General features: G+C 31.3%; 1 protein-coding gene across 1 annotated transcript in view; it reads right to left on the bottom strand.

The window, feature by feature from the left end:
- LOC118194611 (paired amphipathic helix protein Sin3b-like) overlaps positions 1-25,978 on the bottom strand; it is a 108,085-nt gene that overhangs the window by 46,493 nt on the left and 35,614 nt on the right. Inside the window, exons 9-10 of the mRNA XM_085821869.1 lie at positions 7,907-8,004; positions 1,435-1,551 (exon numbers count right to left, since the gene is read on the bottom strand). Coding sequence (XP_085677995.1) covers positions 1,435-1,551; positions 7,907-8,004 — 215 coding nt within the window. The remainder of the gene's footprint in view (positions 1-1,434; positions 1,552-7,906; positions 8,005-25,978) is intronic.

Raw genomic sequence — 25,978 nt, 5'->3', positions numbered from 1 at the left:
AAATCTATAATTCATTTATTATTAATACTTGATAATGATTGCTTTTATTTTTATACAAAACTTTGATAATGACAGATGCACAGCAATTCCACTTGTTTTAATTCCCAAAATATAGGAAATATATTCAGAAAAATTTATTTGAACTTAACATAATTGCATACTATAAAAGAAAAAAAAATGTTGAGCAATTTTTCTTTTCTTTGCATGTTTTTCATGAAGATATTTATTTATGCACTTTTTATAATTTCATATAAGTAAAATTAGTGAGAACAATTTTTTTAAAAATGCATATTCCCTAGTCAAGAAGCATTTTATAGAAACTGGATCAAAGCAGCAGCACAATTAAATACTATAAACATTTTGGTACTTTTCCATAGAATTGTAATACGGTGAAAAAAGTAAAAAATATAAGATACTAACAAGTTATTCAATCATAACAAGGTTAATTCTACTGGATGATGAAATCAGTATCAGTTAGTGCATTTTATAAAGCAAATTAGATTTCTGTTAAAATACTCAAAAGAAGATATTACTTATTTATATTCTGCATCAATAATACGATTTATTGATGAAATGTATAACCAGTTTCTTTCAAAAAATCTCATAATTTAGGAGAACCAATTGTTTATTTCTCAAACACATAAGTTCATTTTTTAAATAAAATTAATGTGCAACAGCAGACGAAGAAAAAACAAAACTTTGACAGATGCACAGCAATACTACTTATTTTAATTAATAAAATATATGAAATTTACTTAGAAAAATTCATTTTGAGCTTAACACAATTGTATAGTATAAAAGAAAAAAAAAAGTTGAGTAATTTTCTTTTCCTTTGCATGTTTTTCATGAAGACATTTATTTATGCAAAAAGACTGCTCAGTTTTATTATTTAAAAAACTGATAAAATACAACAAAACTGAAACCTTTTTGTATGTTATTAAAAAAGATTTATGCAAAATATTACAGTTTTATATATTTTACTTCAACTAATTTTCTTATATTAATAATCAAATTCTGATAAGTTCTAAAAGCTAAAAAAATTAACTTATATGCATACAACGTAAACTAATAAACTAATTTAAGTGCCAAAGATAATCTCCCCCAGTTAAGGAATCACAGGCTATGTTAAAAACACTCTAAAACAAGGTGTGGAGGAGTCAATGCTGCTGCACTATAAATAATTATTTTACTTCTGGGAACTTTTTCCAAGCAAATGCTCTGCTCCACTTTCAGTGATAATTTTTTATTCTGTACATTAAATGAAGCTTTAGACAGAAAGGTAATAAAAGTAATTATAATACACAATTTTGGACAAAAGCTATTTCATTAACATAAAAGGAAGCTTTTGTCATCAATATAAAAGAACCACTCTTTTGTACAATGGGAAAAAATTTTTCATATTCCTCTTTTGTACCAAAACCTAAAAAGAAATACCTCAAAACGTTCATCCTCACAGCGATATATCATTTCTTCATACTGAGTTTTGCAAGATGTTACAAAAGTTGAATCTTCAGACCAAGAGGGAAAGGAAACCCACGTATCATTCAAAACCTATGACAAGTATTAAATATTCATAAAGCTAAATCAACAATTAGTACCAACAGTTAATTTATATCTATGTGCCCAATAACATATAAAAATTCATAAATAAAAACAAGCTAAATTTCAAAACATCTAACACTAAAAATTTTAAAACAGCACTAATTAAGAAATGAAAATATAGTTGCTAGATAATTATTTTATGCTAGAAGACATACAGTCAACTCTCGATTTACCAGAGTGATAACTAGGAACAACACCAATGGCAACTCAAAAATTATTTAATCTGAAAGCAGGTAAAAAAAAAAAAAAAAAAAAAAAAAGAAGAAGAACCTGTGTTATAATTAATAGAAAAAGACTATTATAATCAAGCCAGCTTATAATGAATCCCTGGATATAATGACCAAATATTTAGGTCCCATTCAGTTTTACATTTAATACTATTTTATATTGTTATAATGAACCTCTTAACATATGAAAACTGAATTTAATGAATTGTATGTATATCTGCAATTTAAACTTTTCTTCATATTTTTTCCAGAATTTCTGTAAGTTTTAAAGTAAAATTACTAACTGTTAAATTCATCACTTAGGTTCCACATTCCACAATCGTCTATAAAGAAAAGCACCTTTATGTTATTCTTTTACAAGGTTACCAAAAAAAGTTCTTGCCATTTCCGATATGACATTGGAAGAGTGAACCCCAACATAAAAATAGTCACCAAACCTGGTGATGAAGTGGTTAGAATGGGAGTCTGGACATTGACGAAGAGTATAAAAGTGCATTGCATTAGTACTTCAAACATAACTCACACATAACGGATTGAAATGGATGCATCAAAGGCGCTCTTTGAGCTGTTTGCTGTATGATTTTAAAGTGGGCCTGTTGCAGCAGAATCAAGTTTGCCAGGCCTTTGGGGATGATGCCATTAACGAACGAACCACTAGGCAATGGTTCCAAAAGTTTAGGTCAGGGGATACGTCTCTTAGTGATGCATCACACAGCAGTCGGTCACAAGCGCTGAACAATGAGGCTCTGAGAGCAGCTATACAGAGTGACAGTAGCCAAACATGTGGTGAGCTAGCTGCACACTTCAGGTATCTGATGCAATGATCAGACTCCATTAGCACCACATAGGAAAGGCATACAAGCTGAGCAAGTGAGTACGCCACTCACTGTCTGATGCACATAAGCAATGTGTCCTCGCTGTCTGTCTGTCATTGCTTACTTGGCACTGCAATGCATCCATATTTGATGGAGTACTTACCATCAATGAAAAGTGGGTCCAGTACGACACATCCAGGCTTTCCACATATTGGTTGTCACCATGGGGACCCCGTGCCTCACATTGCAAGACCTTTTCTCCATCCATGCAAGATCATGCTTTATATCTGGTGGACTAGTCACCAACTGGTGCACTATGAGCTCCTGCCAGTGGGCCAAACCATCATGGCAGGCCTGTACTCGCAGCAGTTGGAACATGTGCAATCAGGCACTGATGCATAAAGAGCCAGCATTGGTCAATCGTAAGGCGGTACATGTGGCTCGGGAGGCCAGGGACACCATCCAGTGACTGGGCTGGGAGACACTACCTAATTCACCATACTCCCCAGACCTCGTGCTAACAGACTACCAACTTTTCCATTCCCTGGATAACCGTCTTCATGGAAAATCCTTCAACAACCAGCCAGATCTCAAAAAGGCTCTTATGGACTTCTTTGCATTCAAGACTTCTCAGTTTTACCATGATGGCATCGCACAGCTAGCTACTCATTGCCAAAAGGCACTGGATGATGAAGGTGATTACTTTAAGGATTAGCGGTGATTATTATTTGTTTTATGACTTTTTGTTTCTGATTGTCCAAAATGGCAAGAACGTTTTTGGTTACCTTTTATCTCCATCTCCACTTTTCTCATTGTTCTAAAACAGGGATGGGCAAACTACGGCCCACAAATAAAATTTTAATTTGCCGGTCCGAGGTAAATTGAAAGAAATATATATTTATATATTATATATATCCATGTTCTTTTCTACTTTGTGTAAATATTATTTTTTTTTTTCAAAGGACTGACGGTCTTTTTACTTTCTCTATTTTTGTTCAACAAAACATAAATCGACAGAAATAGCAAGCACAGACAGCTTTCAATCAGTAAAGTGTTAAAAGCAGAAGTTCTTGTTAGTTATAGCTGTAGATTGATTCCAACAAGCGTTATTTCTTTCTCAAGGAGCAGACATATGGGATTCCAATATAGGTGAATTAGACCTCCCATATGGCAGACTGTGCATTTTAAAATCCATCCAGCGGCTTTTTCTTTTGGCGTGAGTTCTAATATTATTAATTGTGTATGGAAAGATTGCAGACATGTAGCATTATTGTGAATAGTGGTAAAAATATTAAAAGTAAAGAGTAGCTAGTGCTTGTTTGGGTTATTCATAAAATTTTTCAATCCCAAAATGGGTACTAAAAATGTAAAGTTGATTCAGAGTGCCATGCTTTTAATGATAAATGGACCTGGAAATATATTTTACAGTTGTGAAAGATAAACCAGTGTGTCTCATCTGGAATGAAGCTGTAGCAGTCTTCAAAGAATATAACATTTCCCGTCCTTTCACATCTATTCATAAGAATTCCAATTATGGAGCAACATCAAATATGAAAGAAAACAAAATGCAGAAAGTTTTAGCAAAAAATTACCAGGCCGAAAATTTTTTCAAGAAGGTAAACAGTATCCAAGAAGCATTACACATGCAAGTTACATTGTAGCATACAATATTGCTACACCCTAATAAAGCTCTCAGTGATGGAGAGTTCATTAAACAATGCATGCTCAAAGTTTGTGATGTTTTATACACATAAGAAAAATAATTTTGAAACTGTAAGCTTATCTTGAAAAATGGTGACTTCTAGAATCGAAGACATTGGTAAAAATTTGACATCACAATTAAAGATTGGACAGTTTAAATTTTGCTCCAAAGCTATGGATGAAAGCACTGATATAAATGATACTGCTCAATTAGTATTATTTAAAAGAGGTGTTGATGAGAACTTTGAAAGTACTGAGGAAGTGGCGTGCCATACGTTCCTTAAAAGGAACTAGAACGGGATGTGATAATTTTCGTGAATTTCAGGGAGGGCTTTTAACTTTGAATATATATAACAAATATATGCAATATTATGACTGATGGAGCACCAAATATGTAATCTGGATTAGGAAAACAATCTGGATTTCTTGGAAGCTTTAATCAAAACTATCTCAGGAACAATGTTGTTTTTCTACATTGTGTTTTACATTAAGATGTTCTGTGTAAATCTGCATTGAATATGAAACCCGTGAAGCTTGTAAATACTATTCGATCTTGTGGGCTTACTCACAGGCAATTTCTTCAGTCCATGCAATCTGAATACTTTGATGTACTTACTGTATTACACGAAATAAGGTGGCTTAGTGCAGGATGTGTTTTTGAGCCAGTTTGGCAGCTGAAAGACAACATTGTGTCGTTCTTCCATGAGAGACGGTGTTCTGCAGAGTGCAAAATGTCAGAAGACACAGAAATGACTTTCGGACTTTGCATTTTACACAGATCTTCTTTGTCATATGAGCAACTTGAATGTCAAGATGCAAGGGAAAATTTAATTTATCGACAATATCTGGGCCCATATCAAAGGTTTTACACTAAAATTTAATCTGTTTGCTGGGCAGCTAGTTAAGAACGACTTGTCTCATTTCCCAAGGTTAAGTTCAATAACCTCAGTAAATGAAGGGAAGCTTAAGAATCATTAAGATGGCTTGAAAAAAAAACTGCATTTTGAGTTTGAGCGTTGATTTCAAGATTTCAGTGCCATTCAAACAGAACTGGATACAGAACTGGATACCATGCCTTTCAACGTAAATTGTAAAGCAGTGAGGTCAGATTTTCAGCTTGAATTAATTAAGTTGCAATCTAATTATCATCTCAAGCAGTTGTTTCTAAATATGCCAAAGTAAGAGTTTTACAAATCATTATCGAAAGTAAGTTTCCCAAATTTAATATCTTACGCTCAGAAAATCAGTACTAAAGTGTTTTCAACTATGAACCTTAGAAAGAATTATTTCAGAAGTAGACTGACAGATGAGCATTTAGCTTCGTTCCTTGGAATCAGTACATCTCACTTAAAACCTCAATATAAGGAACTTTTAAAAATGAAATCGCAATTTCACTCATCTCATTAACATATTTAAATTGTAATACTTGTATAGTGTTTTTAAAATTTTAGAAAAATTTATTTTGGCCCGCCAAACATTTTTTTTTCGATTTTGGGCCCGCAACCTAAAAAGTTTGCCCATCCCTGTTCTAAACAAAAGCTATGTGACACCAACCCTAGAAGAACAAGGACACAATAAGCATATTTTAGGACATAATGTCTTACAATATGCTTACTGAACTGAAAATAAGCATATCTTAGAATTCCACACAGCATCTTTTGATATGCTTATTGATTCATCATTTAAGTTCATTTAGTTAAATTCATCATTTAGGTTCCACATTCCTCTGTAAAGAAAAATACCTTTATGATATTCTTCTTTTATCTTGATCTCCACTTTTCTCATTGTTCTTAACAAAGGCTGCGTGAGACACGTGTGGCACCAACCCTAGAAGAACAAGGATACAATAGGCATATCTTAGGACATAATGTCTTATGATATGCTTATTGAACTAAAAACCTTATTCATGAACTGAAAAACACGAATGGATTTTATTCAAGTTCTTTGACCAAGATGCCTTGGGGGAATGACTCTACAGTTATTTTCCCAAGATATGTAAGATTACAGGAAAAAGATTTAATAATCTTTATAAAGAATACCTTCTGTTTTGAAAAAGATGTAAAGTTTCAAAAAACTCCTTTTTTGGAGATAAAAATTTGAAGAGCATTTATACTCAAAGAGAACAAATGAATAAGGTTATGCGATGATGGAAATTTTGAAAGTTTCAGGGAAAGAAATAATAATGAATCTCATGAGCTTGCAGTTTCTTCTTTTAAGAGTATGAAATGTTTAGAACCTTATCCATTTGTTCCATCTGAGATAAATGCAAGTTCTTACCTCTGAAAAAGGAGTTTCTGAAAACTTTAGGTCTTTTGCCAAACGTACAGTATTCTTTATAATGCTTATTAAATCTTTGTGTTATAACCATACATATCTTGGGGAAATGACTGTGTTCTACATGGATATTGGATACGACATGCAGATGACAAAATTATCTTTCTTTTCAATCTTTTCCGAAAGTATACTCCATGAGAGCAAAACCTTCACTTATACTTTTGACCAAATTCTCAGCACTCTATTCCTATTTGAAAAATTTATTCGCTTAGTACGCTGTAAACATAAAGTTTCTGCACAGAAGAAAAAGTGAACATTATTAGAAAAATACAAAATGTATACAGTCAAATTAGTATCTGCCAGAAATATGGTTTATAAAAATCTATAGTTGCCCCATATGAAAAAAAATTGAAGCTCTATTATTTCTGCTTGTGTAAAAAACTTGGATATAAGGAAAAGTTAAGAAAGATGGAGCACAGGGATGTTGAAGAAGCACTGCTGAAATGGTTTACCATTCAAAAAATTGTAGTCTTTCAGTTTCGACAAATTCATTAAACAAAGGCCAATAAATCTGCCAGATACTTTGGAGAGACTGGAAAAAAATGAATAACAAATTTACTGTTGCAATTGTAAACTTATCATATAGAGAAACCGAAAGTCAATGAAAATGAAATTTAGCAATAGCACATATTAATAATTGTAATTAATCCTTAATATATTTTTTAATTAAATCTATTATTTACTTCTTTTGGTAGACGTAACAATGTTAAGCATATTTCATCATTCAGTTTTTATATGTTTTCATGAGATAATACATTTTTCTCATTGGACTGAACATGCGAACCAAACTTCTGGTCCTTTGAAGTGTGGCTCGAATGTAAGAACCACACACTGTAAATAATGGAAGAATCAATATCATTAGTGATGAAGAAACTACATTTATAAATGGCATTAAAAGACAATATTTAGAAGAAATCTTTATACCATGTTGTAATTTTTTAAACCATTCAGCAATAAACAAATCCCACCATCCACTTTAAAACAAGATCCTGTTAATTCACAAACTGATTAATCTGTCGTCAGTAAATCAGGAGTTGACTATATGCAGAATACTGTTTTATCTATTTGCAAATTATGACATACTCTAATTTTCATTGACTTATTAACATCCTATATACAAGGTTAATTATGAAGTAACAGTCTCCTCAAAATATAGATTTTAATATCAGTTAAGGTAGATACCTAATGTTGCATAAATATAAAAAAAGATACTGTAACAAAATTTACCTCCTTGCATAATGGAGTTCTGCCAGAACATTTAGGTTGTTTATGATCTTTTGGAAGAGCCCTATAACTAGCACCATTTCTGCCACCTGTTGCATAATCTTAAAGCAATCAAACACTATTACTAAATGAAGTACATATTATTCAAATTCAATAATGGCAATTCTTAATTAAATTACTCACAATGCACATATCTGATATACATAAGTTTTATAAGATATAAGAAAAAGGATTTATTGAAGAGTATTAATAATTATGAGAAAAACAACGATCATTTCATCATTATTTGAATGTATATTATTCTGGTAGATAACTACTAATAATAATTGAATATTTCAATCTAACTGCCCTGTACAATGCAAAATATGCTAATAATTATCAATTAATATATTATCCTGATTTTAAGAGTTTGCAAGGCTAGGAATTTATTAACATTTGGAGAAAAATATAATGATTTCGATAAAATTTGAATTTAATAAATCTTCAGAATTACATATCATCATTTTGGAATGAAGCAATCATTCCAAATTTATATTACTAACTGTTAAATGTATCATTTATTAATTAATTATTTGAATTATTTAACTCCAAATTTATATTAATTAATTTATAATAATAAAACAAGTATATTCCAATAGCTCTTTTGCTATAATAACAAAACAAATAAACAACAACAACAAACAAACAAACAAACAAAAACCCTCTTTATTAATTCTAGCTTTCAAGAAGTTAATTTCTGGACAGTACCCAAAGAATAAGTTAAAATAATAAGTTATTTTTAAATTCTATCTTTGTTATACATATGAAATTCACAAATAAAACACCCCAAACAGATCTTTTGATGTTAGAAACAACTTTAGTAGAATTCTTCTGAAACTTCTGAAATGTAATATTACATTACATGACTATAGATTTATCAACCATAGAATTACAACAATTGTACAAAATATTATATATTTAATTTAACTTCCATGCAATTTTGCTATCGCATTTTCCTGGAGTTTCACCACTCAGTATGTCGAGACATTTAATTCATCTTTCTAATTTTAACTGCACTGCTTTAAAAAGAATAAATGCATTTTTTAATAATTAAATCTTTATTACATCTTCACTAATACAGCTAACTGGTTTAATTTAAAATACATCTGAATTATATTGTAACTTTAAAAAAAGTTTTTGAGCCACATACTTTTCTACAGAATTGTTTGGGAAAAATAACAGAATCCAATAGCAAATATTTATAACACTGTATTTATATTAATTTATAATGGTTTTAATATGGTAATGCATACAAAATCTGTTCTTTTTCTGAAAATATTCTGCACTTTCACTCAAAATACCCTTCACTCTAATAATTATACCTGGTAACCTTGATCACAATGCTCTCAATAACACAGTTCTGTCATCTAGATATTTCTATACCACTAAATCACTATGGCACTATTTCAGAAAGGCATATGCATCATGTTTCACATGATACCCATGACTATGAATATTTATTTTAATAATACCTGATTACAATGGCTGATATTTCAATTCTCAGAGATTTTGCCTGTCCTGGAGAAATACCTTGATTTCAGTAACAAAAATTCATGACAAATTTAATAGCTAAAATAATACCTGTACTTTTCAATAGTCTTTAACCTTTATTTTATTTTTGTGATAATATATGTAATTAAAATAATTTATAACATACAGAACTGATTATCCTTTTCAATATTTACACCTTTAATGTAATTAACAGAAAATGTTTCCAACATCATGTTACATAGCTGATTACAAAATAATCATTTGTCCACCATGTCCTTTATTTTTTTTCACAATGAGATTACAGCAAAAAATCTTCTATATATCATATTAAATATTTAAATAGCAACATGTGCATTAATAGGCATGTAGTCTGAATGCTGATATTCAGCCACACTGACATGAAAAGCTGCCATACTCATGAATAATTTCATTTTTATTTTTGATATCTTTACAAATGAAGTCAAATTGCAATATATTCCCTAAACACTGAATATTATATTTCAGTAAGTCATTCTCAAATTTTCATGTTTTTTATTTTAACCTTCCAGTACACGCATATGAGCAAAATTTACGACAAATTCAGTTTTTAATGCACATTTTTTGCATATCAAAGCTGAGATGTCTGAACGTCATTTCTATTTCTCATTTCTACCCTTCCCCACATCATGGAATGTGCCAACAGAAAGTCATTTGACCTTTTTTTTTTTTTTAAACTGGGCATTTGTGCTTTGTGGCAGCTTTTCTGTAAAAGTTACGACATGCGCATGCTCGTGGGTGAAAATTCAGAAAATATTTTTTTTTAATTGGCGAGTATTATTTTAATTTGAATACATTTGGCGCTGTAAATTTTATATAAATTTTCATGGCAAAAAAATATGCGCAACCAGCTGATTTTGCTCACATTCTTCAAGAAATATCTGATGAAGAAAAGGAAGACAAAGAAACCTTTGGATGGGAGAACAATAGCTATTTCCATTCCTTATTTTCTTTTATTTCTATTTTTTAGAAATAAATAAAAATATTAAAGTTAGTTTAAAGTGCGTTTTGTAACCAGTACGAAGTAAATTTCCTTGCAGAAGTAATTCTAATTTACTTTACTTTTTTCCCTACCAAGGTGTATTCCTTTTTTATTTGTCTATACTTACCTTTGATGAATATTAAAATTAGCTTCGATTTTAAAATATAATTATTAAATAATAAATTTAAAATGTTCTACAAAGAAATACATCATTGCATTTCCATCTCACTAACATAAGAACTTAAAAATAATTTACTTATATTTGACTGCAATATCATTTGCATTTTGCAATAATAAGATTAATATTTTATTTTTTAACAAATTTATTATCAATATTCACTCATTTCTGTCGTTTTTCATGCCAAAAACAATAAAATAACGAATGTCATAAAAATACAATGAGCACATACTCATGTAAAATTGCCAAGCGTGCGTGCTGGAAGATTTAGACATGATCACATTTTTTTAAATGTTTGATAAGATTACACTGCATGCATCTTGTGCTCGCATGTATAGCCAATTCTTTTATCAACTATTATAAATAAACCATTTTTATATTTTAGAAAGAGTTTAAACTACCTGGTTCATCTTGCCAGTAATCTATGCTTATCTCAAAAATGAAGCCATGCAAGTCTAAGTACATGCTGTATTAAGGCAAAACCATGAATGGCTCATTAAATCAGTTATGGTTCCTTGTTTTTTTACCTCGGATAACTATGGCAATTCTAGAGTTAATCTATGTAGCAGAGCTCCGACTCTCTAAATACAAGCTCTTTTATTAGACCAAAAGCCAACTGGACCTCGTGTCCATATTCAGTGCTGATCCTAGACCATCGGTCACCCAGGTGCAAATTAAAATTGGTAACCCCTTTTTTACAAACCTTATGCTTTAAATCTGAAAATTAATTACTTTAATTACTTATTTTGCCGCCTTTAAATTTAGCCATCCACATGCTGTGCACCATCTTAACCCCCTTATGCCTGCGTTTCTGCTAAACATTAATGGCTGTTATCCTAATGTCCACCTCTTATCAGTGTTTAACAGACAAAGCTATCTGGCCTAACCTGTTTCCTTGGACTTATTCAGAATCTTTTATGAATGGGTCGGGGTAAATTTGGCCATCCACGTGCTGTGCACCATCTTACCCCCCCCCCCGATGCCTGCATTTCTGCTAAACATTAATGGCTGTTATCCTAATGTCCACCTCTTATCAGTGTTTAACAGACAAAGCTATCTAGCCTAACCTGTTTCCTTGGACTTATTCAGAATCTTTTATGAATGGGTCGGGGTAAGGGGAGAATCATTTATATTATTTGTTATCAATTTTCTTAGAATATAAGAAAACCGGTCTTTATTACAGCTTCTAGAGAGCTGTGTCAATTATACCTGCAATACAGACAACCCTGCTAAAAATGCCCCATACAGATCCATAACAAATTGTATGGGGATTTGGCCTATGGATACCCAAAAGAAAATCCCCATAAAAACAAAGTCAACAGAAACCCAGAAAACAAATCCCCATAAAAACCAGAAGACAAAAACCTGTAGACCTGTATGGGTAGACCAAATCTCTATAAAAACACCTACACCTATACAGGTACCTGTGGACTGTAAAAAAAAAAAAAAAAAAAAAAAGAAGTACCCAAAGACCCACAGACCATACACACACAAAAAAAAAGTGGACAAAAACCCATAAACAAAACCAATAAAAATACGGGTATCCATACACAAAATCCCTATGAAAAAACAATACACAAAAATAGAACTGACAATCAAATTCTCATAAACACTACTAATTATAAGTATAAACTAGAAGACGTACACAATTATCACTAATGAAATATGCAAGATTATATGGAGGGGAAGCATGTAAAATAATTTTAAATAAAATTCAATGCAAATAAATTTTATAAAATCTTAAATACCTAGAAGCTACAGGCCTCTGCACTTCTCCATGCATGTTAGTACAAATGTATTACAAAACATTTGTATAAACTCTCTTTACGAAATTTTAAATTCCCCTTATATAATTTTGAAAGTCAAATTAACAAAAAGATAATAATGAGACATGATTTCCAACCATGGAATGATATATATATATATATATATATATACGCACACATATCATTTGATGGTTAAGAATCATGACTTTGTTATCTTTAGTGATGATTATATATATATATATATATATGTATCAATAATTCATAATAATTTATAAGAAAGCTTTCCATATACCATCTCCAAGGAACAGAAATTCAATTTAAAACCATGAAATAGGAAAAGGAAAACATTTTTATTCAGTATTTTAATTAGTATTTTCTAGACCTCTTGCTTTAAAAATCTGCACAGAAAAATCTTTAATCACACACACAGACACACACACACACACACACAAAAAAAAAAAAAAATAAATAAATAAATAAATAAACATTTTTAAGTAAAGAGAAGTAGCTATTGTCATTGATTGCAGATTAATCGACTTATAAAGAGGAATAAACCAATCTACCACCAATTAACAACAACTAATTAAGAGAGAGTGTTTTGTCTTACTTCCAAATGCTAGGCCAAGTAAGCATTAAATTTTTTGTTATATCCAAATCACAAGTCATAAATTAATACTCAATCAGAATAAAGACATTAGTTCATTTAAGCCAAAAGAATCCGGTTAAACAAAATAAATAGCAAATACTCTTTAAAATTTAAGTTGCTCACTAAGAACACAACTAAACGGGATGTTCACTTTAAAAGATATATCCCTGATACTCTCATTTTCAATCTCAAATACAAAAGTATACATTAAGTACATTAAAACCTAATTCAAAATTTTAAGAAGATCAAAAATGATATAATCCTTAAAATTTAAATTTAAAACAAGGAGTTAATTAGAAATTTAAAGATTGAACTAGGAAGTTAAAATTAAATAACTTGCCAGCAAAATTTTAAAATCAAATGGCTGGAAAAGCAAGTATTAAGTGATATATCTGTGGAATATGAACTTCCCACTGGAATTCTTTGTTTGCAGGTAAAAGAAGTGTGAATGCTTAATATAATTATAGTATAGCGAAAAATGTAGAAATTCTTTCTATTTTTGTAAATCCAGAATATTAAGTATTTGACGAAAAAATTCTGTCATTTCTTAAAAGACTCGTAGATTTCTTTGAGTAGCAGAGACATGTAGAGGTTTGCATAGCAGTTAATATTGTAATTTTTTTTTCATAAAATACTGAAATTATTGCTTGCTTTATCCATTTTGGTTATGGTAAATTGCTTTTTTACTTGCAAAAACTTCAGAAGTTAATTTTTTCAGTTTTTAATTCCTTTAAATCCTTGAATTTTTCTCAATTTTCTTTTTGATTTGAATAATAATCTTATTCTTCCATTCTTTAAATAGACGTGAAGGTAAACTAAGTTGAGAACTAACTTTCAAGATGAAATTACCAATATCTGTAGAAATCTCTCTATGCAATATAACTTATTAATGAATTTAATAGGTCTAAACTTCGTTCCTTTTTACTTCCTCATACGAAGCAAAAAGGAAACATTGAGAAAAATTTTGGGTATCATATTTTATGAAAATATATATTTTGACCGCTATCAAAAGCAATTTAACGATGCTTTTGCATGACATCTGGACATAAGGACAGAATAAAGTTTCCCCCCCCCCCCCGAAAAAAAAATTATAAAACTGATTTAAAATGAATTCTGAAGAGACTTTTTTGTGGCATTTGTATATATCTCACATAACTCAAAAACAAGTAGCCTCAGAACATTGAAATTTTGTGTATAACACTGCTATAACATGTAGATGTGCACCTCCTATTTTGGTTGCAATCGGCCACACCAAAAGTATATAAATATATGTATATATATATATGTAAGATATATGTAAGATAAAAAATATGAAAGCAAACTTCTAAACTTAATTCACTATAACTTCCATTATTTTCTATTTTACCTACTTTACACTTTACTTTGATTATTTTCTCTATATGAACTTGACTAGATATTGAAAATATTTTAAACTTGATTATACAAGTTATCCGTCTTATAATTTTGATTTTATATGATCTTTTATTTTTCTAACACCACTTTGAGGTAATGTACAATGCCAAAAACCAGTTACCTTCTATTAGGCAACGGAGGTTTTTCGATATTTGTACCTAGCACCCCCCAACCATCAGCAAGTAATCACGCTGATCTGTTGGCGAGGACATGCCATAGTTTTAAGGTCAAAGTGTTCAAATTTATGTGTATGCGAACTCTTAAATTCAAGATTTTGTGATTGGAATGTTAACACGCTCAAAAATGTCAAAAATGTCAACTGATAAGAAAGAATCCATAGCTATTGTGGATACAATGAAATTTCAATTTCCTATTTTTGATGGCACAAGTACAAATTTTCCAATAGACAAATATCTTCTATTGTTTGAAGAGAAATGTGCCGCAAAGAACATTCCAGAAAAGGAAAAGAAATTTGTTTTCTCAGAGTGTGTTAGAGGAGAGGCTTTAGCCCTCTATTTACGAGATTGTTTAGATAAAGACTGGGACAACATAAAGGCTATTTTCGAGACATACTTCACAACATCGGAATCTGTTACTTTTAGTGATTTTGTGTCTTTAAAATACGAGAAATTTAATAATATTGATGTTTATTTTCATAATAAGTTGAAATTAGGAGCCAGCTTGAAACTAACAGATTCCACAATGGTGGAAGCACTTACGGAAGGACTTCCTGAGTCTCAAAGAATGCTGTTAACAGTGCAAAACATAGGCACACCGAAAGACTGGATTACTCTTGCTAGGAAACTGTTTCCAGTTCAGATGCCGTTGGATGGTCTAGGAAATAATAATTATCAATTTGTTTCTCCAAGGCAAACTGTTCCGAGGTGCTATTATCCCAGACCAGTGCAAGCCACTCCTTATCAAAGTTTTCGTAGTGTGAGACCTTTTAATTATCAACAAGTGCAATACCGACCTCTACAGTATGCATATCGGCCAATTCGATATCCACAATTACCTGCTATTAATTATAACACGGTTCCTAAAAGAGAAGTTAAAAAATGATATTACTTTAAAGTGAATGTCCAAATTGGACAGGAAAAAATTCCCAGTATTATTGATACGGGATCGCAAATTAACGTTTTACCGTTAAAATATTTTAACAAAATTGGTGATAAATTTAGAGAAATTTCATTGAAATCTCATGATAAAATATTTTCAATATCTAGTCAAGTTCATATAGAGAAAATAATCAAAATAAAGTGTAAAGTAGGTAAAATAGAAAATAATGGAAGTTATAGTGAATTAAGTTTAGAAGTTTGCTTTCATATTTTTTATCTTACATATATCTTACATAAACCTCAATGGAAAATTTAATTCAGCTCTTCAAATCATCGTTTTGTGATAAATCCAAGAGAATGTGAAAGAAGTGAATCATCAAGTTTGTTTTTTCAGTGTTTAAAAAATAACAGATCATTCTTCTGCTGTGGTGTTTTGCAAGTACTTCAAAAAATAATCTCGTGTAGTGTTTACAGATTGAAAGTAATCTCTCGATAAATTGAGAAGTTCGAATGCCTAGTGAAAAGGAAATCATCAGTGAATTACCGTTTAGGAATTCAGCATTACAGCGGATTCAAGGTTGATCCGAGTTAGTGTTTGCAAGTATGTGCGACAGAAAATTATTTGCACTTCCGCTTTTTCAACAGCTCAAAAATTATTACATTCGTGTGAATTTAGCTCAGGAACTAAATTATTTAATGTGCTGCGGATTCTGTAGTTTTCATTTCAACTTTGGTTAAAATTTCTGCAATTTGTTTTGAGAAAATCTGAAATTCTTGTTCATTAATTTTTCTAATTATTCATAATTATGTGTGAGCAAATTAAGTAATTAATTTTAAGCTATTTAAATTATTCATAGGGAAGGATATTAAGATAAGTTTTTATGTTTTTTAAATTTTGTTGAGAATTTTGAATACGAATTTTATAATTATTCTAAAAATAAAGATGTTAAAAATAAGTGAAATTAGTACAGATAAGTAATATGAAATTATGGTAAATGCATGTTAAAATTTATGGGTTATTGTGTGTTAAGTATAGTATGATGAGGGTGTACTGGTTCCTTCAACAGAGGCCTGTAATTACCTCTGTACAGTTGTTTCCTTCACCCTCTTCAAGTAAGATAATGTTGGAGGCTCTCATTTTATGAGTGTGTGTAAATTTTTATATTATTATTATTATATTTTTTATTATGGAATGTATTAATGCAGTTCTCAAAGGCCAGTTACCTTAATGCAAGGAACGGAGGCCTTTTCAAGTAACTGCCTAGGCACCCTAGGCCACCAGTGTATAGAACACACTGGTTAGCTCAAGAGGACAGCCCTATTGATGGATATGTTTGTTTAGAAGTATTGCGAGGCCTTCCAGTATGGTAAAATAAAGGAATTGTAAATGAACGATGATAACGGTGAAACCATAAATTCTGAAAATCTTAATCCTATTATTTATGATGTTAAATTATAATTTATCAGTATAGAAATAAGTATCATAAATATTTATGCGCATTATATTTAATTATAAGTAAAGGTTATGTAAAAGTATATTTTGTGATATTCTGTGTTAACAAGAACCTTCCCTAAAGAATTATGATTATGTGAACTCTCAAACAAAAAGACTTTTGGACTGAAATGCTGAAAAAGTCAATAGGACTATAAAAATTTATTTTTAAAAAAAAATTGATATTTATAAATTATACTATTATAGAATCAAAATTTTATGAGTTATGTTTTTCTTTTTTATTTGCTAGTGCTTTAACTCTTTCTCTTTAAAAAGGCTTCACTGTCACTACGCCTTTTTCTTTTTGAAGGGGGGAATATGTAAGATATATGTAAGATAAAAAATATGAAAGCAAACTTCTAAACTTAATTCACTATAACTTCCATTATTTTCTATTTCATTTGAGAACTTCCTCTATCTGTCCTAAAAATAGCGCTTAAGTCTTAACTGCGTCATTCAAATTAATCATGCGAATCATGCGATCTTACTTAACCCATAATGCAGATCCCTCTCGACCAATCACCAAATTGCAAACCGAAACTTTTCTCTTCGCGTGCTTCCATCTTTCATAACGATGCACTTCAGCTTTTTGCTCTCTACTTTGCTAAGATGTAATTTCGCTGACTTGCTTTCTATTGTGGAAAGGCACAACTAGAGTGCCAAGTGATTGTGGACACAAATATCAACTGGAAATAAAAATGGAATTAAAACTGCCAAGACTGCCAAGTTCTTTAGATATTACCAAGTTAGCATTACTAGCATACTACGCAATCAAAATGCTTCTTCAATATGGATCTAAACTCGCATCGACACTGCTCCGTCTTTTACCTTTCCTTTGCTTTTATTATGACATATATATATCCACTCTAGTACTCAGCTCAGTGAGTTCAGTTTCTTTATTCTTATGTTTGTAAATTGTGCATGTTTTTGCTTTAAAAATGATTGAATCATGTTGTTCTGGTTAACCTGCATGCAATAATTGTGGAAATTATCAATAATTTAAAAGCTTTTTAAGTGCAGTTAAGCCTAATTTTTGATTAGCATACCAGCCATATTTGTTTACATTTGAAACTTAGCAGATTAGTGGACTTGTTGCCAATCTAGAGGAACTAAGCTTCACAAGAATAAAGTAATGTCTTCTTTTATTACTGCAAATTAATTTATGCTTAATTCATTCTGGAATTATCATTTAAGTTACTAGTTTGTTTTTGCGTAGAAACTGTAATTTGAATTGTAAATTTTTTATAACTGTTTTAACAGTACTTGGTGTTTTATGTTTTTATATATCTTTCAAATTTTAATGAAAATATTTTGAATTTTTATGTATTTTTGCCTTGCCGTGAAGTGAGAACTGAATTAGTGATTAGTAGGGCATGTGCATTAGGTAAGCGTCGCTGAATCATCTGTGAAAGATTGCTTGTTTTTTATTTGTTTAATTTCTTTTATACATTGTTTTAGATTTATTATAGTATTTGAATAGAACTAATTTTTGTGCATTTTGAATTACAAAATGAATGAGATGTAATAAGTGAACCTAGCGCCGAAGTGTTGCTATGGTAAATAAGTACAGTGAACTTTAAAGAGTGCATTTATTCTATTGTGGTTAATGCGCTATCGATGAAGTAGATTTAATTCAAAATTTGTTAACTGGTAATGTAATATGTTTAAATGAAATGCAGGAAAATTGCATATAATTTAATATTCTGCACAAGGAAGTCATGTGGTGTACACATCAGACTTTTTCATAAGCAGTCTAATCTCTTGATCTTGAATAATATCTAGATTTCCTTTTTTTTCTTTTGCTTTTTGTCAAAAAATAGCAGAAAGTTTTCTTTGTTGCAAAATCATGGTGCTGCAAAATTTTCTCCATTATGGTTAGAAATAAAACTAAGTTTTTTGTTGTACCTGAAGGAAGCTGAAATTTTTGTTGGGCTTGTTTAAAAATATTACGAAGTTGAAGATCATCATAATTTTTATGTAGTTGCACAGAAAATTCTTTTATTTTTGGAAGAAGCACAGTCGAATTTGAATTTTATGAAATCAAGTACTAAATCCTTTAATGAGATTATTTCCTTTGAATTTATCTTTGACAAAATTTTGAATAATAATAAGATGTCTGTGAGATAGAATGATGCCAAAATTTCAAGATTTACTTGAAGAGCAACATTTCAAGAAAAATATTATTAACTGCCATCATTCTCTACCTCACAATTTTCAATTCTTTAAATAAAATAGAATTATTTTTATTTAAGGGTCAAAATTCTAATTAGAATTTACTTTGTTTTTTCCTTGCTTTGGGGAAGAGCCAGAATTTTCAGGTGAACTATTATAATTTTTAATTGGGGTATTGCTTGTTTAAAAGTTTTGGTTTTAACATTTCTTCAATTCTTTGTAACATTTAATGGATTATTTGAAATTTATTAATTATGAATTTCAATATTTGGTCTTTGTAAAAAATTAGTTCTAAATTTCTTACTTTATGTCTTTGCTGATAGACTTTACGCAGCCTTATGCGTGAACATACTAGGCATGTTTATATTTCCTTTTTAAAAAAAAAAATTTTGTATATATATATATATACAGAACAAGGTCTGATATCTGGACGTCCAATATCCAGAATAATCTAAATTCCAGACCTCAAAGCCACCACCAACTTTTTTTTTATGCTTTACTCCGCGCATAATAACACATGTAGAGAGTCCAGATTCTTAATTTCAGTTTGCCATTAAAGAAAATACCTCATTATTGAAGAAACTATTTTAGCATAAATTTTTGTGGTCAATAATTTGGCTCTGTAGCTGTGTATCTGCTTGGCATATATTTCAATCTGAAATATTCTACATAGAAACACTATTGATACACATACTATACTAATTTAATCCTACTAATACTTTATATCCCTGGCACCCAACCAAGTGATACATTATTTATTATATTTTGCTTTCATCACTGCATGTTTATCAACACATGACAACTTGAAGAATGACTCAGGCAGTGATGCCTAAACAATTTTTTTATATTAGTAATTGAACAACAAAGAGTATGGTAACCTTTTATGTTGACATTATGCTTGGTGATGATTACAGATTTATGTGCTAAGAAATGTTGAGGAAAAATTTAACAAAAATTTCTTTCTATATGCTAAAAATAGACTTTGTCAATGATACTCATAGGCCAGAAGATTATATGTAGTGCTATTTGAATTAAGTGCAGCTGATTTGTTATTCACGTAAATCCAGAACCGATGCCAGAGCTTGTATGGCCGCACCGGGTGACAGAATTTAAGGAAGACAAAATTTTTGGACTTTTGAGAAGTGCCGAACACCAAATTAAGGGATGGCAAATTTTTTAGAATTTAGGGAAAACACGGGGACCCAAAATTTAAGGGGTGTTGGAACCCCAAAATCTTTAAAAAATTGTAATTTCGGATTTTTGCATTTTCAAATTCTCTACACTTTTATCTTTCTAAAAATACCATTTTTTAATCTCTATGAAAATTAGAACTGTAAAAAAATCTAGTTTTAATTTGTCATCTACTGCTTTGATCAATGAGGATTTTTACAAAAAAACATGTTTTTCTCCAAATGTGATTTTTTTATACTCAATGTACCTTTTCTCAGGAACTACTGCTCACAGGTATCTAAACTTTTTATGGCTTATTTATTAGGTTCCCTAATATTTACTGAAATGAGCTTTTTGTAATAAACTCAGAAAAAAAAATTTTTTTAATTTTTTTGCGTGAGAAAAGTGCTAAATTTTACTATGCCTAACAAAATATTCTGTAATTTACTCTAAAATTCAAAATGTTTCAAAAGCACATTTCAGTATAATCATATAGGTATACTTTAATTACAGAAAAAATTTCAAGCTTGTATCTACAGCAGATTTTGAGAAAAGATACATCAAAAATGGCCAATTAAACATTGTCGGTATAGGGGTTTCTGTTAGCCCTTAAGGGTGGCAAAAGTTTAGAACTTAGGGAGATGCTAGTAACAGAATTTAGGACCCCCAGAGTCTGCACCAGGCAGTAAGATATCTAGCGCTGGCCCTCGATATGCTTTAAGTACATGTGCAAATTTATTCATTCAGAACTCAGATAAGCCTTAAGCATGTGTAAAAAATAGACATAAGTATAATAAATAACTAAATTAATGTAATTCAGGCTTAACTGCTTCAGTGGTTAATAGAAGCAAGACAGAATTTAGCAGAAGAACTTATCTTTCATTGCCAATCTCAGGATACATAGCCAATAATGTAAAGTGGACTTTATTAAGCTAGGCTAAAATTATGCTTCACTGATTCCATGGAATTTCAGTTAATACAGCAGATTCTCCTGTTTCTTCACTTTCTGATTTGATCCAGCTTATTATATTTTGCAGGCTACAAGAATTTTATGAAAATTAAAGTTTGAACTTTCGATCAAGTCAAGATGTAATGTCCATTACACAAAAAGTGGAATTGCTTCAAATTTAAAAAATGGATAAAGGTATACCCATCTCTAAATTATGCGATGAGTATAGCATTGGAAAATCAACTGTATATGACAAAAGAAAACAGAAAAAGGAATTTTTTCAATTTTTGGTGATTCTGACACCCCACTCACAATGAATAACAGAAAAAATTATTCGTTATGCTAGAAGTGATGATCATGACAAAATAATGATTGAATGGGTCAGACAATGTCGCAATGAGGGCATGCCATTGACGGATACAATGCTAATGGCTCAAACCAAAATATTTCATGAAGAAATGAACTTGAAAACTGAGTGCACAGGCTGAAACAGGATGTCTAACCATATTTAAAAATTGTCATCGTATAAGGCAATTAAAAATTTCAGATGAAAAAGCTTCAGCTTAGTCTGAAGCTTCTGAACTATTTGCAAATGAATTCATTGAACTCGTTAATAGTGAAAAGTTATCTCCAGAACAAATTTACAATGCTGATGAAACTGCTCTTTTCTGGAAACATGTAATGCGAAATACCTTGGCAACCTCTATAGAAAAGTTCTAACTGGTGTCAAAGATTCTAAAGCAAAATTAACAATTTTAGCATGTGGAAATGCTGCAGGAATGCACAAGTGTAAACTTTTCGTAATTGAAAAAATATACACACTCCAGCATTTAAAAGAACAAAGAATTTTAACATTATAAATAACAGACACCCTGAAAATAAAAGACCATGGATGACACAAGCATTAATGAATGATTGATTTAAAATCATTTCATACTCGAGGCTCGGCAACATTTGAATTCGGTTCACTTATCTGATGACACAAAAATTGTCCTGACTGTAGACAACTGTTCGGCTCCTACTTCACTTAAAGTTTTAGTGAAAGATAATGTATCCATATTGTTCTTTCCTCCAAAACTGTACAGCCATCATTCAGCCTGTGGATATCGTAATAGTGCGCATGCTGAAATGCAAACATAAAGTAGCATTTTTAAAATCCATGTTAAATTTCTTTAATAATGGCAAGAATGTTCAAGAATTTTTTAAATATTTTAGCATGAAATCTGCTCAGTGGAGCATTGCAAGATCGTGGGAGGATGTGTCTCAATATACGATATACTTTAGAAATTGCTTGGCTTATATATATATATATAAGCCAAGCAATAACATATATATATATATATATATATGTATGTTAAAATTTAAATTTAATTAGTTTACCGTAATTTCTGGAAGAAACGCCGCAGCGTTTACGTGTTTAAAACTTAAATTTTCAGCGGGTGCAGCGTTTAGGTGCACTAAAAATAAAATATTTCCTATGATGGTCATTGTACATAGTTTGGATGGCCTTGTCGTTGTGCATAGACTGGTGCTGTTCCCACACAAAAGACCACTCAGTTGCTTTTTGCGAACGTTATTTTGTTTACATTCTTTCCCTTGAATGGACCTACATGCCTTATTCACCCTAAACGAGATCTCAGAACAATAACATTCTTCTCCCTTTCAAATCAACATTCTCATCAGTTTGAATAGTCTCTCTCCTCTGCCATTCAATTAATCTTCCAGGACCCATCCTCTCCCCACCCCTGCCTTTTCTGCAATTTTTTTCAAAGGCGGACACGACTCCACCTGCCTCGCAATAAGGAACTCTGACGGATTTCCCCTTCAGCATGAATGGATTTTTCTTGGCATTCTGCCAGATACAGATCCCATCAGTTTGGGTACAAGTACTTGTTGGATAGTTTTTAAGTAAGAAGGGAGCGGAAATTTTTTGAAAATGTCCCTAAACGGCACAGAAGCTATACTGCTAGTTTTAAGCTTAATGTAATTTCACGTGCTAAACAAATTGGAAATCGAGCAGCAGCTCGAGAGTTTGAAGTGGACGACAGATGTATTTGACGTTGCAGAACTGAAAAAGAACTTTAAAGCATATGCCACAACAGAAATGAGCCAAAAGAAGTGGTACTGTAAGGTGGCCAAATCTAGAGAACGACCTTGCAAACTGGATAAAGGAGCAACAAGGAAAGGGAATGGCAATTTCGACTGTAAAAATTTGCTTACAAGCAAAATTTATAGCAAAACGAATGAACATAAATGATTTCAAAGGAGGTAAAGCAGATTTATGAAAAGAAAAAATATTTCTATGCGTACTAGAAAAACAATCGGGCAACAATTACCAATGGACTGGCAGGATAAAAAAGTCATCTTTTCTAAAATATGTGACAGCTATTATTGACAAAAAAAAAAAAAAAAAAATATTCGGTCACAGATAATAAATAAGGATGAAACGCCGTTAGCTTTCGACTCTCCTGCAAACAAAACTGTTGACGAAACTGGTGAAAAAACTGTATCTGTGTTTATGACGGGGCATGAAAGAACGTCATTTACATGTGTGTTAGCTTGAGCCGCAAACGGTGACAAGCTAATGCCAATGATCATTTTTAAACGAAAGACTGTTCCGAAGCGAGATTTTCCTAATGACGTAATTATTTGTTCAAACGAGAACGGCTAGATGTGCGAAACAATTATGCATGAGTGGCTACAAAAAGTTTGGTAGTATCATATGGGATCTTTTTTCCAACCAAAGGGTATTGATAATGGATTCCATGCGTGCTCATTTCTTTGAGTCAGTGAAAACCAGATGTCAAAAATTGTCTACGACCGAAGCAATAATTCCTGGTGGTTTGACAAAATCTTACAACCGTTAGATTTGTCAGGTAATAAATCCTTCAAAGCTGAAGTCTGAAAGCGGTGGGAGTGTTGGATGAGTGAAGGATTGCATACGTAAACCAAAAGCGGTAAAATACGTCCAGCATCTTATGAAGAAATTGCAAAGTGGGCAGGAAGTGCATGGAAATTGGTAGAAACATTGTCAATAATAGCAGGGTTCAAAGAAGCTGAAATTATATCCTTAGATAAAGAGACTGTAAACCAAGAGGATGAATGTGACGATCTGGAAGACTTAGATCAGGATTTACTAAATCTTTTTAATTCAGATAGTGAAAAATCAGATTTTGATGGCTTCCTATGATGTATAGTTTGCTGTAATTCATAAGGAAAATTTAAAATTTCCTTTTGTCATGCAAATTTAATATTTTGTTGTTGCAACATTTTTTATAATATAGTCGAGTATTACAAATATGGACTTCTTTAGTGGGTAAATATAAGTACTGTATATAACCGCATATAAGTCGAGATATTTTGGACAAAAAAAAGACTTCAAAGTGGGGGTGTCGACTTGTACGCAGGGCCATAGAAAATTAAAAGAATCGGAAGTTCAAAAATTTCTTTATATAAATAATGCAGTTGTTTTCTTCCCGCACTCAAATTGGACGACTTATCAAATAAGTCATTTACTTGAAGTAATTTCATGACTTAAATTATGTGATGAACTAATCACAGAGTTTCATACTTTAACTAGAGTAAGTTTCGATTAAACCAAAGAATTTTCGGCCCCCGAACAACCGATCAATATCGAGCAATAAAAAAGTTTAGCCAACACGCCAAGAAAAGAGAAACGCAGATAGTTTTTACGTACGTATAAGTCTTTATAATAGTTATTGTTCATTCATGAAATACTTTTGTTAACAGGCGTACACGTCAAAAAAAATCTAAAAACGATTGTGGCCGTAATTCCGGGAGGATTGACATTCGTCATTCAACCCCTAGATGTCTGCCTCAATAAGCCGTTCAAAGTAAATGTTAGAAAATATTGGGCAGAGTGGATTAGTTCCGATCGACCAACATTTACAAAGGGAGGCAACATTAAAAAGCCCGATATTACATTAATTGCTTAGTGGGTTAAAGATGCTTGGAACGAAATACCCTCTGAAATGATTATAAAATCATTTAAAAAATGTTGTATTAGACGGCATGGAAGATGATGCTGTTTTTGAAAGTGAAAATGGCGACGAAGGCTCTAGTAGTGATTGTAACAATACAGAGTTCGAGACTGAAAATATGTATGATGACGAGCCAATGACGACAGAAGAGTTCTATGAAATGTTTGGCGAATCTGACCATGAATCGGACGTTGAAGGATTTTGATTTTGTTTATTTACCAAGGTATTTTTATCGTATATTTACTGTTTTTTCTCAGATGATTTAGAATAAATGTAGTACTTAAAACATTTTTTTCGAAGTTTCTCGATGGATTTCAGAAGTGGGGGGGGGCGTCGACTTATACGCGGGTATATACGGTATATACGTGAAGGTAAATATATTTTCCACATTTCTTACCTTTAATTTATTTTTGAGTTATGGTTTCATTTCATACATTTTTCTTAACTGGTATGTCATATGTCAGGACTTAGGTTGAGTTTTTGCATCTATACGGCCCACGACGATGTCACACGCAATTTAATCTATTGCGACGTTTAAGCTGATACGCCGTTTCTGTGTAATTTAAATTTTTTTCCCGCCATTTTTCTTGAGTGCGGCGTTTGCGCTGATGCGGCCTTTTTTCCGGAAATTACGGTAAATTATATATATATATGGCCAGTTACCATATTTCATGGTAACGAT

Source organism: Stegodyphus dumicola, chromosome 8 (assembly GCF_044657685.1).
Source record: "Stegodyphus dumicola isolate Sdum_Otavi_A_Nest chromosome 8, ASM4465768v1".
NCBI classification, from domain to species: Eukaryota; Metazoa; Arthropoda; class Arachnida; order Araneae; family Eresidae; genus Stegodyphus; species Stegodyphus dumicola.
The sequence above is the reverse complement of the archived record's forward strand: the minus strand, read 5'-3'. Positions and strand labels throughout refer to the sequence as shown.